This window comes from Nomascus leucogenys, chromosome 22a (assembly GCF_006542625.1).
Source record: "Nomascus leucogenys isolate Asia chromosome 22a, Asia_NLE_v1, whole genome shotgun sequence".
Lineage (NCBI taxonomy): Eukaryota > Metazoa > Chordata > Mammalia > Primates > Hylobatidae > Nomascus > Nomascus leucogenys.
In genome coordinates this window covers 39,115,209-39,131,745 of record NC_044402.1, presented here as the reverse complement: position 1 = coordinate 39,131,745, position 16,537 = coordinate 39,115,209, and the positions used below count along the sequence as shown (strand labels likewise).

General features: G+C 48.3%; 2 protein-coding genes across 17 annotated transcripts; one reads left to right on the top strand and one right to left on the bottom strand.

Annotated features, from left to right (window-relative positions):
• The first annotated feature begins 18 nt into the window (after positions 1 to 18).
• On the top strand, positions 19 to 7,223 carry GMPR2 (guanosine monophosphate reductase 2). 14 transcript variants are annotated; one of them, XM_030802690.1, is made up of 11 exons: positions 46 to 409; positions 840 to 956; positions 1,096 to 1,215; positions 1,730 to 1,864; positions 3,717 to 3,800; positions 3,947 to 4,120; positions 5,052 to 5,133; positions 5,228 to 5,334; positions 5,503 to 5,545; positions 6,232 to 6,391; positions 6,575 to 7,223. In XM_030802690.1, exons 4-11 carry the CDS (start codon positions 1,766 to 1,768, stop codon positions 6,762 to 6,764), a joined length of 939 nt encoding a protein of 312 aa, XP_030658550.1. In that variant the 5' UTR covers positions 46 to 409; positions 840 to 956; positions 1,096 to 1,215; positions 1,730 to 1,765; the 3' UTR covers positions 6,765 to 7,223. The 14 variants fall into 14 exon arrangements, with proteins under 14 accessions (XP_030658539.1, XP_030658541.1, XP_030658545.1 ...); XM_030802691.1 differs by having other exon boundaries at positions 243 to 468; XM_030802692.1 differs by lacking the exon at positions 46 to 409 and adding an exon at positions 524 to 598.
• Positions 1,626 to 11,025, bottom strand: TINF2 (TERF1 interacting nuclear factor 2). 3 transcript variants are annotated; one of them, XR_004027789.1, is made up of 10 exons: positions 10,136 to 11,025; positions 9,893 to 9,997; positions 9,678 to 9,779; positions 9,188 to 9,295; positions 9,004 to 9,100; positions 8,403 to 8,859; positions 8,247 to 8,314; positions 4,384 to 4,407; positions 2,975 to 3,167; positions 1,626 to 2,713 (listed from the first exon to the last, which is right to left on the bottom strand). XR_004027789.1 is itself a non-coding variant. In XM_003260679.4 (9 exons), the coding sequence occupies exons 1-9, from the start codon at positions 10,325 to 10,327 to the stop codon at positions 7,781 to 7,783; spliced, it is 1,356 nt and encodes a 451-aa protein (XP_003260727.1). In that variant the 5' UTR covers positions 10,328 to 11,025; the 3' UTR covers positions 7,624 to 7,780. The 3 variants fall into 3 exon arrangements, 1 of the variants encoding a protein (XP_003260727.1); XR_004027790.1 differs by having other exon boundaries at positions 1,861 to 2,246; XM_003260679.4 differs by lacking the exons at positions 1,626 to 2,713; positions 2,975 to 3,167; positions 4,384 to 4,407 and adding exons at positions 7,624 to 7,915; positions 8,048 to 8,139.
• Between the last annotated feature and the right edge of the window lie 5,512 nt (positions 11,026 to 16,537).

Genomic DNA, 16,537 nt, shown 5'->3' with positions numbered 1-16,537 from the left:
GCTCCACCCCTCCCCCCTTCTTTCCACTGGGTTCCGGAAAAGCTCAGGAGTTCTCCCGCGTTTCGGTTCAGTGACGTCGTAAATTAAAATAAGGCATCCAGTTTAGCAACAGCAGAGATGACGACTCTGCGATTCTGAGAGTCCCTGGCGAGCCCGGGCTAGCGAAAAGTGAGGGCAGAACGAACTACACCTCCCATTGTGCCAGTAGGCGGTCCCGCCCGTTTCCCCCTGGGAGTTGTAGTCTAACCCCCCCCCCTCGGATCCAACATCAACCTCAGTGCGTGAACTCTGTTATCCAGAAGGCCTCTCCCGGCCGCCGCCGAAGCTGGAATTCGTTGGTTAGTAGTTCTCGCCGGCAACTAGAGGAACCTGCTGGCGTGGCCCAGAAGGCTCAGCGGGATTACACGAGGTTAGTTGCTAAGCAAGGTGGTCTTTGGTCGACTGCCGCCTGGACCAAGGCAACAGGAAGTGAGTACCCCTATTCCGGAAACTAGTTATGAACCCTCCCCGCCCCCCGTCGCCAACATTCCTTCGTTCTCCCAAATCAGCCTCTTGCCCCATTGCTCTTTGCAGGAGTGGAAGAAGGAAGTGTAGCTGGGTAAGGAGTGCACCGTCAGGGTCTCTCACAACCCTTTCCCAGCTCTTCTCCCCAACAAACAGTATCTGGGATGGAGCCCTAGGGTAATCGCAGCCACGGGATGGGCCGAGGCGACAGGCTTCAGGGACCACACTTCGACCTTTGCCCGACCTTCCACAACTTAAGCGAAGGGAGGCCGCCAGCCGTAACAGGGCGTTAAAGCCCAGGGGAAGATTGGTCCTTATGACTTCCTGCCTTCCAGCCCTCAGATTCATCGCTACCCCCAGGCGCCATGCCTCATATTGACAACGATGTGAAACTGGACTTCAAGGATGTCCTTTTGAGGCCCAAACGCAGTACCCTTAAGTCTCGAAGTGAGGTGAGAAAGCTTCTCTACTTGCTGTTTCTTGACCCCACGCTCCCGGTGGGCCACAACCAAGAAAGATGCCTGTCCTTGTCCTAATATGGTACGTTTTTTTGGATTAATGAAATGCTCAATTTCCTGTTCATATGTGCAGGTGGATCTCACAAGATCCTTTTCATTTCGGAACTCAAAGCAGACATACACTGGGGTTCCCATCATTGCTGCCAATATGGATACTGTGGGCACCTTTGAGATGGCCAAGATTCTCTGTAAGGTAGGGCTTTCCTCATGCCCCATTCCTATTGGTGTCCAGTTAGCCCAGCTGACTGCAGAGGTGTTTGCATCCCCACCCCCATGCCCAGTCAGCTCTCTGGCAGTTAGCAGTCAGGATGCTCTGATTTATGGTTTTTTCCACTACTAAAGCCCTTTATCTGATAAGTTCAAAAGGCCATCTGAATTAGTGAGATTCAAAGCTAAGTTTTGCTCTGATATTTCTGATATATGAACAGAATTTTCCCTTTTGTCCTGTTTAGCAGTTTGTACACCTTGCCAACTTTTCCCACCACCCAGGTCACCCCCTCACAGTCACATGCATCCCTTCAGTTATGCGATTGTCCACATTAAGCAGTCACTGTTTTAGTCCAGAAACTACAGTTTAAGCATTCAAAAATCCTAACTAGAAGATCCTAGGAGAAGCAACTTATTAATTTTCTTTAATAAGAACAATTCATTAATAAAAGAATAATTCTGCCATTCTTCTTCTTTTTTTAATCTTCCTCTTCTTTAAGTCCTAGGTTCCTGGGAGTTTCTGGGATGTGCCCCAAATGGGATGTGTTTTTCTTATATACAAGTTGTTCACTTTGAAATGGAAGATGCTGCTCCTGTCAGTACTATTACCTGCCTCTATACTTGTTGCTGAGAAGGTAGAGAGTTATCTGGGCACTTTGAGAATATATGCACTCTGCTGGTTGATCCATGTAGCCTTGGTTGATGAATTCTGCTATTGTTTGTGGCTTCATTAGTCTTAAGGACTTCATATCCTTTTTCTATTTTTGATTGCTGTGTCTTTGTGGAATGTCTTGTCATTTCTTTGAGGTTGATAGTTGTGCAGTTTTATTTTTACTTTATTTTTATTGTCATTCAGTAACTGCTTAGGAATCTTTCTGTTGCCCACTGTCCATCTGCCCTGACCAGTAGAGTTCAGAAATGGTGACTCTGACTGCAGAGTTAACAGACGTGCTGTAATACATGAACCGTTTTGGGGACTGTCTTAATGCTTTATGTGGAGCCTGGCTTTCAGTATTGCTGATGAGAGGTAAAGAAATCAGGTTTTAGAGATAAGAGCAAAGTCTTACTGTAATAAAAAGGTTGGATGCAAGCAAACATCTTTTTCTAAGCTTGGTATGTAATCTGATGTGCTCATCATGCCACACTCTGCCAGTATATCTCCAACGTCTGCTGACTTCCTATCTTATAGTGACTTTTCTTTGCTTATCAGTATGTTGATGATAGAGTTGTTGAGAAAGCAGAATTCAATACCAGCTTTAGCTAGATATTGTTGATCTCTGAATACGTATGTAGAGCACTTGCTTGTTGCTAGCTAATACATGACTTCCTTGGGTTTCTTGTCAGTTGCAAGGTTTGTGCTGTTTCAGCCAACTGCTGTCTCTTGTCTGTTTGCATGTAGACATATAAAGCACAAACACTAGCATTCACAACGGCCTTTGAATGCCTTCCTCAAAGTATTGGGATATTGTTTGCAATCTGTTGAGCTAGAGAATATGAGTTTGATGAGTCATTATATCCTTGAACTTTATTAAAATGGACTGAATGAAACAGACTTTTTGGCTTGATCCATGTCCCCAACTAGGAAATTTGTCCTTTTTTCCATTAGAGATGGAGACAGGGTAGGGTAGCCCCTTATCAGCTCTTATCAACCTTAAGGCATTACCTTTGGTGAGCATCCAGACCTACTGAATTACTGCTGGTAAATGAACGAGAACATAACCAAAAATAGTTTAGTACTAGCTTACCTTAGGAGAGGGGCTGAGTCAGTGCAGAAAAACACAGGCTCCATCCAGCCTCTTCATGGTTCTTTCATGTCTGCTGCCTGTCCCACTGCACCAGCAGCTTGTCACCTTTTAAGTCAGAAGCAGTGAATGTGCTGGCAGATGAAATCCAACCCAGATCACTCAGTACTTTGGTGGGAAATCTGACAAGTACTAGCTTATGGTAAAAAGAAAAAATGATGAGTTCATGTCCTTTGTAGGGACATGGATGAAACTGGAAACCATCATTCTCAGTAAACTATCACAAGGACAAAAAACCAAACACCGCATGTTCTCACTCATAGGTGGGAATTGAACAATGAGAACACATGGACACAGGAAGGGGAACATCACACTCTGGGGACTGTTGTGGGGTGAGGGGAGGGGGGAGGGACAGCATTAGGAGATATACCTAATGCTAAATGACGAGTTAATGGGTGCAGCACACCAACATGGCACATGGATACATATGTAACAAACCTGCACATTGTGCACATGTACCCTAAAACTTAAAGTATAATAATAATAAAAAAAAAAGAAAAAAAAACCCTACTGGTATTTGTAGAGAGAAGAAAGGTTGAACTCAAATCCCAGCTCAACCTGACTTCTTTGACTTGTTTCCTCCCCAACTTCAATCATGTCCTCCCTCAGATAGAATAGGTCTGTTTCTAGAAAAAGACCTTAATAAAGTTTCCCCCCTTTTGATGCTTCTTTGTCTTCTCCCCAGTTCTCTCTCTTCACTGCTGTCCATAAGCACTATAGCCTCGATCAGTGGCAAGAGTTTGCTGGCCAGAATCCTGACTGTCTTGAGGTAACACTGGGCATACCCTGCTCCCTTCCTTATCCCAGTTTTCCAGCAATTATATTTTGGCTTTCTGGGGACCAACACTCACCAATGACCCACTGGCTGCCCACCAGATCATCTCTCATATGCCAATGGCTCTGTTTCTCCCACAGCATCTGGCTGCCAGCTCAGGCACAGGCTCTTCTGACTTTGAGCAGCTGGAACAGATCCTGGAAGCTATTCCCCAGGTGAAGTATATATGCCTGGATGTGGCAAATGGCTACTCTGAACACTTTGTTGAATTTGTAAAAGATGTACGGAAGCGCTTCCCCCAGCACACCATCATGGTATGTTTCTATTATAGTCAGTACCTTTTTATCTTTCCACTTTCCTGCCACTCCGTTTTGCTACATCAGTCCATTTCTCCTCTGCTGCATTATGATATTCCTAGTTCATTTAATCATGATACTGGATGATTATCCATAGTTCTAAGCTGAAAATGTCTATTTGGTCATTGTAGTATCTCTGACCCTTGGTTCATAGTCTTTGTAAATCTAGTCCCTGATGTCACTCACCAAACCATGATGGAACATCTGTGCACTGTACATACCTGTGGTACATAGACATCTGCCCACTGAAATGGACACATAATACAGTCACATAAAAAGGGGTCACATGAACAATGATTTATTTTTTTACAACCTTAGAAGAGTGGCCTTCATTTTCTTCACAGCATTGAGGGGTGTGTCTACTGACCATCAAAAGCCAATACAACTGGTCAAATGGGTCTTTAGCCTACACTACCATGCCTTCTCCCTTTCCCTGAAGCCAGACAGGTTCTGTGACAGAATGGCTTAAGGACAGAATATGTTTGGGTCTCTTGAGGAAGGGGAGCTGAATCTACTGTAAATCAGATGTGAGCCTGGTCCAGTAATTCCCTTTGCCTCACTGAAGGCTCCTCCATGCCACTTCATGTGTCCCTGTTGATCATAGCACCTTGTTGCCTTAGAAAAGTGCATCATGGACCTCAGCTTTACCCTAGGTTCAGTGGTGACATTGGCCACTCACTCCTACCTTGGCTTGGTGTTGGGCGAATGGGTAGGGAGCAGGGTTCTCTAAAGTGTCTAGTGTAAAAGCCCTCAGAGGGCCCAGTAGAGGGGACCTAGTTATCCTTTCTTTGTAATAATGTTGGAAAGTCATGGTCCATGCATACTGTAACAATACATGACCTCCTGTTTCTGGCCCTAAGGATGCTGTATTTCAATTGCTCTGTCTCAGGCAGGGAATGTGGTAACAGGAGAGATGGTAGAAGAGCTCATCCTTTCTGGGGCTGACATCATCAAAGTGGGAATTGGGCCAGGTAAGCTGGTTCACTGGGGGGCCACCGGCTACCCCCCTTCAGTGGCAAACACCTGTGGAGCATGTCATTCTCACCCTTGTCATGTTCTTCCTAGGCTCTGTGTGTACTACTCGGAAGAAAACTGGAGTGGGATATCCACAGCTCAGTGCAGTGATGGAGTGTGCAGATGCTGCTCATGGCCTCAAAGGCCACATCATTTCAGTAAGACTCAAGGGCAGGATAGGGTATGAGCTGGGTTTCTGCAGGGTATGGAGGTGGCAGAGATGGATTAGAATTCCTGGGTTCTTGTTGGCTTTGAGTTGGGCTGTTGGGACATCACTGAGGGCTTGGGAAATCCATGTTGTGTTCATAGTGCTCCTTACTTTGCAGGATGGAGGTTGCAGCTGTCCTGGGGATGTGGCCAAGGCTTTTGGTAAGGAGCTTGAGGGCATGGAAGGATGATTCTATACAAGAGGATGAATCACCTCTGAGGGTCTAGGGTCAGGCTAAGAGAGGCTCAGGAAGTCATTCAGATTCTTTCATAATATGAATTAGTGACGCTGAAGTCTATGGTATCACCCGGGGCAGCCAGCAGGGGACATCTGAGACTCCAAGTGTGGGCCAGGGCCATCTCACCATCTCCTAGATTGCTGCACAGTGCAGACTCCTGAGCCCCAGCCATACCTAAAAATATTAGGCTCTGAGGAATGGGACAGCACATCTGCATTTTTCATTTTGCACAGCTTCCCAGGAGATCATTACTCCCATTAGAGTTGGGGATCTTTGCTCTTGGGACACATGAAATGAGTCTTATTTAGCTGGGCACAGTAAAATGAAATGACCAGATGATGATGGTAAAAACAGCAAAAGGAGAAAGCAAAAGCCAGGCAGGGACTCTCCAGAGGCTCTTCTTTAAATCTTGGGGAAATCATACCCACTGAGGAATAGAGGCCAGGGCAGATCAGGCCTGCATGGATTGTGGGTCAGCTAGGGAAGCTGAACGAGGAAGATGCTGGAATCATTGTCAGGACTGAGAATATGGTGTGAGTTGCTTTTGAGGGTGGCCATGTGAGCACCTTGGCCAGATTAATCTCTTTCCCCCCTCCATGTTGGTGGCAGGGGCAGGAGCTGACTTTGTGATGCTGGGTGGCATGCTGGCTGGGCACAGTGAGTCAGGTGGTGAGCTCATCGAGAGGGACGGCAAGAAGTACAAGCTCTTCTATGGAATGAGTTCTGAAATGGCCATGAAGAAGTATGCTGGGGGCGTGGCTGAGTACAGGTATGTGTGGAGGCCCAGGAGCTTAGTAATAGTATGGGGGCAGAACTCATGGCTGCTGAGAGGGGGATGGTACAGTTCTCAGGAAAAGCATGGTGAACCGGGGCTCAATGCTAGGGTCTGGGGAAAAGTCCCTGGGCTTAAGGAATCCAGAAGAGAAGATAATAAAGTTTTTCCTACTTTAAGAGCCTCAGAGGGAAAGACAGTGGAAGTTCCTTTTAAAGGAGATGTGGAACATACCATCCGAGACATCCTAGGAGGGATCCGCTCTACATGTACCTATGTGGGAGCAGCTAAGCTCAAAGAGTTGAGCAGGAGAACTACCTTCATTCGAGTCACCCAGCAGGTGAATCCAATCTTCAGTGAGGCGTGCTAGACCTGAGCAGTTCTACCCTCCCAAGGCACCAGTACTCTACCATGGGGCATCCCAAGTGGGGTCCTCACCCATCCCAGCTACTGCAGCTCTGTGTTACTTTGTCATTTCCTGTTGTCTCACTCCTGAGGGCTCCTGCAGTAACTCTGTACTTCTCTATCTGCACACACAAAATGCCCAAGGCACTCAATGGGGAGGAAGCAAGGAAGCAAACAGTCTGAGAAAATGACGCAAGAAAATCAAATGAGAATCTGGGGACCCAACGTCCTGAAGATTATTAAAAGGAAAAGATTCTGATTGGTACATAAATCTTTTACATGGCCTTGGTCTAGAGGAGGCAGGCTTTTAGAATCATGTTTTGTTAATCTGCTTCACTAAATGGGAACTTCACATATCTAAAAAGCTCTGAAGTGTTTGTATATTTGACATACCTCAATAAAGAGAGAGCTCATTGACTGTAAAGAGATGCTGGGGCTTTCTGTACAAGGCTAGCATCTGGGTGCTGCTGCAGAGTGGGTGGTGGTAGGGTCAGCACTGACCCAGTGGGGTCAAGAACAATGAGTATTATTCCCATGAAGTATCTCCATTCTAGTGCCACCACCCCCAGATAATCTGGCAGCATGAGAACTTACAAAGTATATTCTGGCATTAGGACACATATTTCTAGAATACCAAAGGACCTTTCTCTTCCAGGCTGTCAACCCTGCTAACCCTTTTAGGCACAGCTGAACAACACTTAGCAAGGGAAGTAAAAAAAGGCAAAGGGATCCTTCCAGTTTGGAAGGGCCAGTTCTGTTTCTAAGGAATGGCCTATGCTGACCTTATGGAAACCTTAATTCCCCTCCTTCACATCAAGGCAGTATTTTAACAAATCCAAAGTTTAATTATTAAGGATTACAAATATTTTTAGCAGTGTAGTTAGGCAATCCAAGCCTGGACTTCCACTTCATTCCTACTAAACTACTTGCAGAGCTGAGGAGGCAGGAGACAGGCAGAGTACAGAGGGCATTTTAGTTCTATCACAAAGGTCTAGAGCTGTCTCTACAGTCACAGGAAGGAACAGGCATGGCACCGTGGCCAGAAGGGGGTAGGTATTCACAGAGAGTGGGGATCAAGGTGTCAAACTTTGTCTTCTGATAGTTTTCCAGAGATTCCTGTAGAGAAGGGAGCAGGGAGATCCTACCATCTGAAACCATTCCCTGAGCCCTCTGAATTCTGAAGCATATGAATTTCTCAGTCTTGTTTTACCCATCCCCTTCCCCAGCTTTCTGCTCCTTCCTACTCACCTTTCCTTCCCCCTGGCCATTTTCTTCCTCATCAGAGTCTAAAACCAAGTCCCCTATGGTAATGACGGAGCTGCATAGAGATGGAGGACACACTGTAGGAGGGAAACCAGAATCAAACTACTACTTCTAGATGAACACAGGCTCTTGAAAGTCCCCAAGAGAGAAGGCTGTTGATCCAATCCTGACTCAGACTACCTACCTGGCTTCCTGGCCCTAGGAGGTAATAATGATAGTCTCAGGGGGTCCGTGTAGCAATCCAAGCAATTCCTGAGGTGAGAGCAAGCAAAGAGGATAGGATGAAGGGAAGGCAGGCAAAGAATGTGCTCCTAGTAAGAAGCAACTCTGTTCCACTCACTCCTTTTGCTCTGTGGCAGGCAAGTCAACTGGGTTCTCCTTCAGAGCCCTTCCCCCCAGGGTCTGGCATGGACTCTTAGACTTCCCAGTGGAGGCTGCTCTTGTGCTCATGGCTAGGTCTGCTGTGTATATCGCATGTTCTTCCTTGCTCTCAGGCTTAGATATGACCTGGGTTGGTGAGCCGAGATTCCTAAAGGGAAACAGCATGACTGTGGGGCGCTCCTTATGGCCTCCCCTAGTGGAGGCCCATTGGGACTGGACTCTTCGTCGGCCTAGGGGGGCCAGATTGAAGTGTCGGCCAGCTAGAGGTGCTGGGTGCGTCCTTGAAGATGGTCCCTGAGGAAGGCGTGTGCCAGGCTTGGCTTTTGGCAGAGGATTGTGGAGTGCTAGTCTTTGTTGCTGAGGAGGATTCTGTTCCATGGGCTCAGCCAGGTTCACTGAGTCAGTAACAGAGCACTCTGAAAAAGAAAATGAGGCCCCTTATAAAGAGAACAGATAGTAACAGAATAACTGGTTTCTTATGCCCAGAGCCCATGGAACTATTCCAGTGGACTGCCTCAAAAGGTCTCAGGCTAAACACTACACCTACAAATTCCTAGTACCTGGAAGTGGCCACCCCATGTCCACACCATATTGTCTCCAGGCAAGAGAAGAGGTGATAGAGGCTCCAGGCTGCATCCAACTCAGCACATCCTGAAGCTGTGGGCAGGGACAGAGGTATGAAGACCACAATCCTTGATACAACCACCCCACACTCTGCCCTTACATGTTTTGCCCCAACGAAACCTGCTGTGCCTGCGGTGTAGGCAGTGCTTTCTCCAGCTGACACAAGTATTCAAAAAGCAACTTTTCCATGGCAGCCAGAAAGGGTTCCCCATACTCTTGTTCAAGTTCCTACAGCGGGGGAGAGTAGGAGGTCAAAAGTGGGTTAGTGGCCAGGCACGGTGGCTCACGCCTGTAATCCTGGCCCTTTGGGAGGCCGAGGTGGGCGGATCACTTGAGGTCAGGAGTTCGAGACCAGCCTGGCCAACATGATGAAACCCCACCTCTACTAAAATACAAAAATTAGCTGGGCATTTGTAATCCCAGATACTCGGGAGGCTGAGGCAGGAGAATCGCTTGAACCCGAGAGGCAGAGGTTGCAGTGAGCCGAGATTGTGCCACTGCACTCCAGCCTGGGCGACAGAGCGAGATTCCTCAAAAAAAAAAAAAAAAAAAAAAAAAAAGTAGGTTAGAGAAAATAGGAGCCACATAATAGCCTTCAAACCAGTCTCACCTGCAGCTTCGAGGCCAAATCCACAGGAGCCTCTGACAGCTGCTTCACCTGCTGGTAAAAAGTTTCCTGTGCTTCCAAAATCTTCCTCAGATCCTGCTTTGTCTGTTGAGGATACAGAAGACAGAGAAGTCAGCACCAACATCCAGTAGACAGGAGGAGCAACTTTGCTGCACCAAGTGTAACTGGGGTCAGGGCTTGTTCCGGGGATTACTCACAGCCTTGGGATCCCGCACTATAGGTCCAGATTCTGGAAAGTGGTGATTCAGGGCTTTCAGGACTTGGGCCCAAGGCCGGCCCTGCAGGATCAGCTCCACCACCACCTGTACGGTACTGAATTCAGAATCCCCACTTCGGGGCAAGCTGACCTTTTCCAACTAGTCTCATCCCCAAGCTGTAGGCCCTTGTCAGGTGCTCGCATCCCGCCCCTTTCCCCTTCCAGGTCCTACTTGCTCCAATACCTTGGCCTTTAGGCCCATACAAAGGCGTTCGTGGTGCCGGTAGCGAACCAAGCCAGGGGCAACAGCGCGCAGAGATCGCAGAAACTCCAGTACTCGCGGAAAATGTTCCACGCAGCGTCCGCGCACAACCTGCCAGCTAGCCGCGGCGGCAAAGCGTAGAGCTGCGGGACCGGCCACCGGGGGCGTAGCCATGGTCGGCGGGCTCCGCCCCGAGGCGGTCCCTCCAGGTTCCTCACCCGGATGGGTGAGGCTTTCCGATCACTCCTAGGGGCGGGGCTTCTGGCAACGCCCTGTGGCTCGGCTCTGGGTACCTCGCGATCTGACTCGGCTCCCTTCCATAGGCCCCCAGAATTCTGGGGGAGGGGGTCTTCTGGCTTGGGCTGGAGGAGCCTGAGTGGAGAAGCTGACCGTCTCCAGTGGCACTGGGTCGCTCAGCTTTAAACGCCGCTGCTGTCTCGAGCCCGAGGGTAACTCACTTCCGGCTCCGCTACTAGCTTCCCTTGCCCCGGAAAAGGGCGGTAAGAGGGAGCCAATGGGTGGCCACAGAGGGAACTGTGTCGGTGCGTCAGAAGGCCACGCCCCAGCGGAGCTGGAGCTGCCCGCTCCCTGCGCCCTCTGCCGGCTGACATGAGTTGGCCGCTGAAGCTGTTGTGGGCGCTGAAGCTGTTGTGGCCGCTGAGGCTGTTGTGGCCGCTCGTCTGGGTCCTCCCACCCTCGCTTTCTTCGCGGAGCCTGCGGAGAAGCCCCGTCACTCCCCTGAGGCTCGATTTCCTAGTCTGTAAAACAAGGATCATGCCACCGCCCTTTCCCACTGTCTTCACCCATCGAAATTCAGTTCTTTAAATCCCAGACCCGAGCCGGCGTCTACAAAGCCTTCCCCGCTGCGCGCGTCGCTTCCAGTAGGAATTCGACTGCTCCTTCTATAAAACAGAAGAGGGCGCCCGCCCTTAAAAAATAAAATACAGGCCGGGCGTGGTGGCTTGTGTCTAATCCCAGCGCTTTGAGAGGCCGAGGCAGGAGGGTCACTTGAGCCCAGGAGCTCCAGACAAGCCTGGGCGACATGGTGAAACCCCTTCTCTGCTAAAAATACAAAAATTAGCTGGGCGTGGTGGCAGGCGCCTGTAATCCCAGCTACTCGGGAGGCCGAGGCAGGAGAATCGCTTGAACCCAGTAGACGGGAGGTGGGAGTGAGCCGCGATCTTGCCTCTGCATTCCAGCCTGGGCGACAGAGGGAGAATCCCTGTCCAAAAAAAAAAAGAGGAGGAAGAAGAAATAAAATACAGGCTGGGGGCACGGTGACTCACACCTGTAATCCTAGCACTCTGGGAGGCCGATATGGGAGGATCGATCCGCTTGAGCCCAGGAGTTCCAGACCAGACTGGATCACATGGCGAGAACCTGTCTGTATTGAAAATCAAAAAACTAGCCGGGTGTAGTGGCGCTCCTGTAGTCCCAGCTACTCAGGAGGCTGAGGTGGGAGGATTGTTTGAGCCAGGGAGGTTGAGGCTTCAGTGACTGCACTCCAGCCTGAGTGATAGAGTGAGACGGGGTCACACACACACACACACACACACACACACACAAATTAGTTTCTTGTTTTAGGATTCTGTTGTGCACTGAACTTGTCAGCCCCCTAATGTAATTGACTGCTCATCTTGACTGTCTCTTTCACAGGCTTCCTGGTGCCTCTCATTTCCTTCAGCAAGCACAGAACCTAACACACAGCTTACACTCCTTAATTGTTGGCTGGATTAGTTGCCTGCCTTGACCACTTTACAAGGATTTAGTGAAACTGCTCCGTCTTTAGCCAATGTCTTCCATTCCCAGAGATAATGGTTCATACATCCTTGTCTCCGCCCCGCATCAGTCTCAGCTGATCCGCACCTTCAACTGCCCAAGAAACACCCAGTCCCAAAGTACCCCAAAATGGATATGTGTGAAATTCTAGTTATCTTCCTTTTTTCCTTTATTTATTCCTTCTCTATTCCTTCTCTAATGTTCTTTCTTTCTTATGTAGATCTGAACTTCTGTTGTTTTCCTATTTTTTCTTTTGAGACGGAGTCTCGCTCTGTCGCCCAGGCTGAAGTGCAGTGGCACGATCTCGGCTCAGTGCAAGCTCCGCCTCCCGGGTTCACGCCATTCTCCTGCCTCAGCCTCCCGAGTAGCTGGGACTACAGGCGCCCACCACCACCCGGCTAATTTTTTGTATTTTTAGTAGAGACGGGGTTTCACCGTGGTCTCGATCTCCTGACCTCGTGATCCGCCCGCCTCGGCCTCCCAAAGTGCTGGGATTACAAGGCGTGAGCCACCGTGCCTGGCTTTTTTTTTTTTTTTTTTTTTTTTTTTTTTTGAGGTGGGAAGACAGTCTTGCTCTGTTGCTCAGGGTGGAGTGCAGTGATCTTGGCTCACTGCAACCTCTGCCTCCTGGGCTTAAGTGATCCTCCTGCCTCAGCCTCCAAAGTAGCTGGGGCTACAGGCATGCACCACCATGCTTGGCTTATTTTTTTCTATTTTTTATAGAGACAAGTCTTTGTTGCCCAGGCTGGTCTCGAATTCCTGGACTCAAGCCATCTTCCCACCTCGGCTTCCCAAAGTGTTGGGATCGCAGGCGTGAGCTACTGCACGCAGTCTCTGGCTAATTTTTTAAAAAATCTTTTTTGATGGGTGTGGTGGCTCATGCCTGTAATCCCAGAACTTTGGGAGGCTGAAGTGGGAGGATCACTTGAGGCCAGGAGTTTGAGACCAGCCTGGGCAACACAGTGAGACCCTGACTCTACAAAAAAAAAAAAGAAAGAAAAATGTGTTTTGTAGAGAAGGGGTCTCTCTGTGTTGCCCAGCCTGGTCTATCTTCATTTTTTGTTTTTGGTATTTATCCTGCTTGCTGTTCTCGGAGCTTCCTGGATCTGTGTTTTGTGTCTATCATTAATTTGCGGGAAATTCTCAGTCATTATTGCCACATTTCTTCTGTTCTTTTATTTTCTTCTCTGCCATTCTGATTATGTGTATGCTACACTTTCTATAATTGTCCTACAATTCTTGGATATTGTGTTCTTTTTCATTTTTTTTCTCATTGTATTTCAGCTTTGGAAATTTCTGTTGACATTTCTTCAAGCGCACCATGTTCTTTGGCCATGTCCAGTCTATTGATGAGCCCATCACAGACATTCGTCATTTCTGTTACAGTGGGTTTGTTTGTTTGTTTGTTTTTTGAGACAATGTCTCGCTTTGTTGCTCAGGCTGGAGTGCAGTGGCTCAATATCAGCTCACTGCAACCTGTGCCTCCCAAGTTCAAGCAATTCTGGTGCCTCAGCCTCCAAGTAGGTGGGACTACAGGTCGTACACCACCACGCCCGGCTAATTTTTGTTTTAGTAGAGATGGGGTTTTGCCATGTTGCCCAGGCTGGTCTCAAACTCCTGACCTCAAGCGATCCACCTGCCTTGGCCTCCCAAAGTGCTAGGATTACAGGCGTGAGCCACCGTGCCCAGCTGAATTATTCATTTTCAGCTGCTATCTCTGTGTAGCTGACTTCTTGGGAGTCCGAGGCAGGTGGATCGCTTGAGCCCAGGAGTTTGAGACCAGCCTGGGCAAAATGGCGAGACCCCCGTCTCTACAAAAAAAAAATTGAAAAACTAGCCAGGCATAGATGTGCACACCTGTAGCCCCAGTTACTCAGGAGGCTGACGTAGGAGGATTGCCTGAGCCCAGGAGGTTGAGGTTGCAGTGAGCTGTAATCCAGCCTGGTTGCAATGAATTGCACTCCAGCCTGGGCAACAGAGTGAGAACAGAATGAAATGGATATATTTCAAAATGACTACTTCCTTTTCCCCTCTGCCAGAATCATGGGGCGGGAGGTGGGGGAGCAGGGGGTTCTCCAGTTTTCACTGTGGGATCCTGGTAAAACTTGTGGCCATGTGCCATGGCTCACACCTAGGATTGCTTGAGGCTAGGAGTTCAAGACCAGTCTGGGTAACATAGTGAGAACTTGTCTCTACAAAAAAAAAAAAAAAAAACAACCTAAAAGTTAGCCAGGTGACCGGGCGCAGTGGCTCACACCTGTAATCCCAGCAGTTCGGGAGGCTGAGGTGGGTGGATCACAAGGTCAAGAGATCAAGACCATCCTGGCCAACATGGTGAAACCCCGTCTCTACTAAAAATACAAAAATTAGCTGGGCCTGGTGGTGCGTGCCTGTAATCCCAGCTACTCAGGAGGCTGAGGCGGGAGAATCACTTGAACCTGGGAGGCGGAGGTTGCAGTGAGCTGAGATTGCACCACTGCACTCCAGCCTGGTGACAGAGCGAGACTCCATCTCAAAAGAAAAAAAAAAAAAGCCAGGCATGGTGGTACACACCTGTAGTCCTAGCTAGTTGGGCTGAGGCAGGAGGATTGCTTGAGCCCAGGAGTTGGAAGCTGCAGTAAGCTGTGATTGCACCACTGCATTCCAGCCTGGGCAAAACAAAAACAAGAAACAAAAAATAAAAAACACCAAAAAAAGGGTAGGGTCCCCCCTAAGAATGAGACCTCTAGATTTTGTTTTGTTTTGTTTTTTGAGACAGTCTCACTCTGTCGCCCAGGCTGGAGGGCAGTGTCATTTCATGATCTCAGCTTACTGCAGCCTCAACATCCCCAGACGCAGGTGATCCACCTCAGCCTCCTGAGTAGCTGGCATTACAGGCATGTGCAACCACACCCGGCTACTTTTTGTCTTTTTTGTAGAGATGGGGTTTTGCCATGTTGCCCAAGCTGGTCTCGAACCCTTGAGCTCAGTGATCTGCGTGCCTCAGCCTCACAAAGTGCTGGGATTACAGGCATGAGCCACCATGCCTGGCCACTATAGATTTTTTAGCTCTCAAATTTGTCCACCCTAAGCCTCCAGCTATAAATCAATTACACTTTAAGTTTTCCTACCCTGGTACTGGCTCCCCAGAAGTTTCTGTTTCTGTTTCTGTTTCTGGGCTTCTGCTGTTAAGTTGTGATTCTCTGTATCTGCCTTTTTGTCTCTCCAGTTTTAGGGGCAGCAGTTTGCCCTGTGCCCTCAATTCTCTGATAGATCCAACAAGAGTTGTTGACTTTCAGTTTGTTCAGCATTTTTCTTTGTGAAGACAGGAGTGAGGACTCCCAAGCTTGTTACAGGCCAGACTAAAAACCAGAGGTCATTATCTTCATTTTTTTTTTAGACGGAGTCTCACTCTGTCACCCAGGCTGGAGTGCAACCTCCACCTCCCGGGTTCAAGCAATTCTCCTGTCTCAGCCTCTCGAGTAGCTGGGATTACAGGCATGTGCCACCATGCCTGGCTATTTTTTTTTTTGTGTGTGTGTTTTTAGTACAGACTGGGTTTCACCATATTGGCCAGGCTGCTCTCGAACTCCTGACCTTGTGATCCACCCGCCTTGGCCTCCCAAAGTGCTGGGATTATAGGCGTGAGCCACCATGCCTGGTCTATCTTCCCTTTTATAATATGGTCTTCCTCCTGGGCTTCGAATTTCTGTGCATGGCACCTCTCTTCATGGCACCCATGAGTCAGAAACACAGGCCACCACCCTTATCTCTGCCCTCCCTCCTCTCCAAATTGAATCTATTACCAAGTCTAATCAGTTCTATTTCCTATACAACGTTCAAACCCACCCCCTTTTTTTTTCATTTGTACTGCTTCTACCCTAATTCAGGTTCTCCTATCTCTCATCCCAAGAGGACTCTAGTCTTCCTACCTCCAGCCCAACCCCTCTAATTTCTTTTCTATGTTGCTTTCATCATGAATCATGTGAAATACAAAACTGATCATATCATCCCTAATTGAAAGCTCCCCCTTACTTTCAGAAGAAAGTCCAAACTCCTAAATATGGCAAAAGGATTTTTAATGAACTGGCCCAAGCTTACCTCTTCAGGCACATCCCTTGCCAGTTTGTACTCATCGTGCACCCATATGGCAGTCCTCATCCAGCTGTCTGCATTTTCCATACTGTGTTGTCTCACATGTCTGTGCTTTACATGTGTTGGGTGATTCCCCTGTCCTTTGCCTCTTGGACTTGACTTTTTCTCATCTTTCATGGGTCATCTGGTAATCACCTTCATGAAGCCTTTCTGTATCAGCCCAGGCAGAATCACAGTTCTCTGGGCCCCTCAGCATCCTGAACATCCCTCTACTACCATGCAGAACCTATCTCATAAGGTTGTTGTAAGGATTAAATGAATTCATAAATATAAAGTGCTTGGAGCCTGGCTCCTGGTAAGTGTGACATATGCATTTACTGTATTTAGAATGTTTGCATGTCTGTCACCCCCACTGGACAGGAGCACCTTAAGGGAAGGGCTTGTTTCTTCTTGTGCATGTTACACTACTGATGCCTCAAGGTGTGCACCTTGTTCATGTGTTTACAGCTAGTAGGAACAGCTCAATTTTAG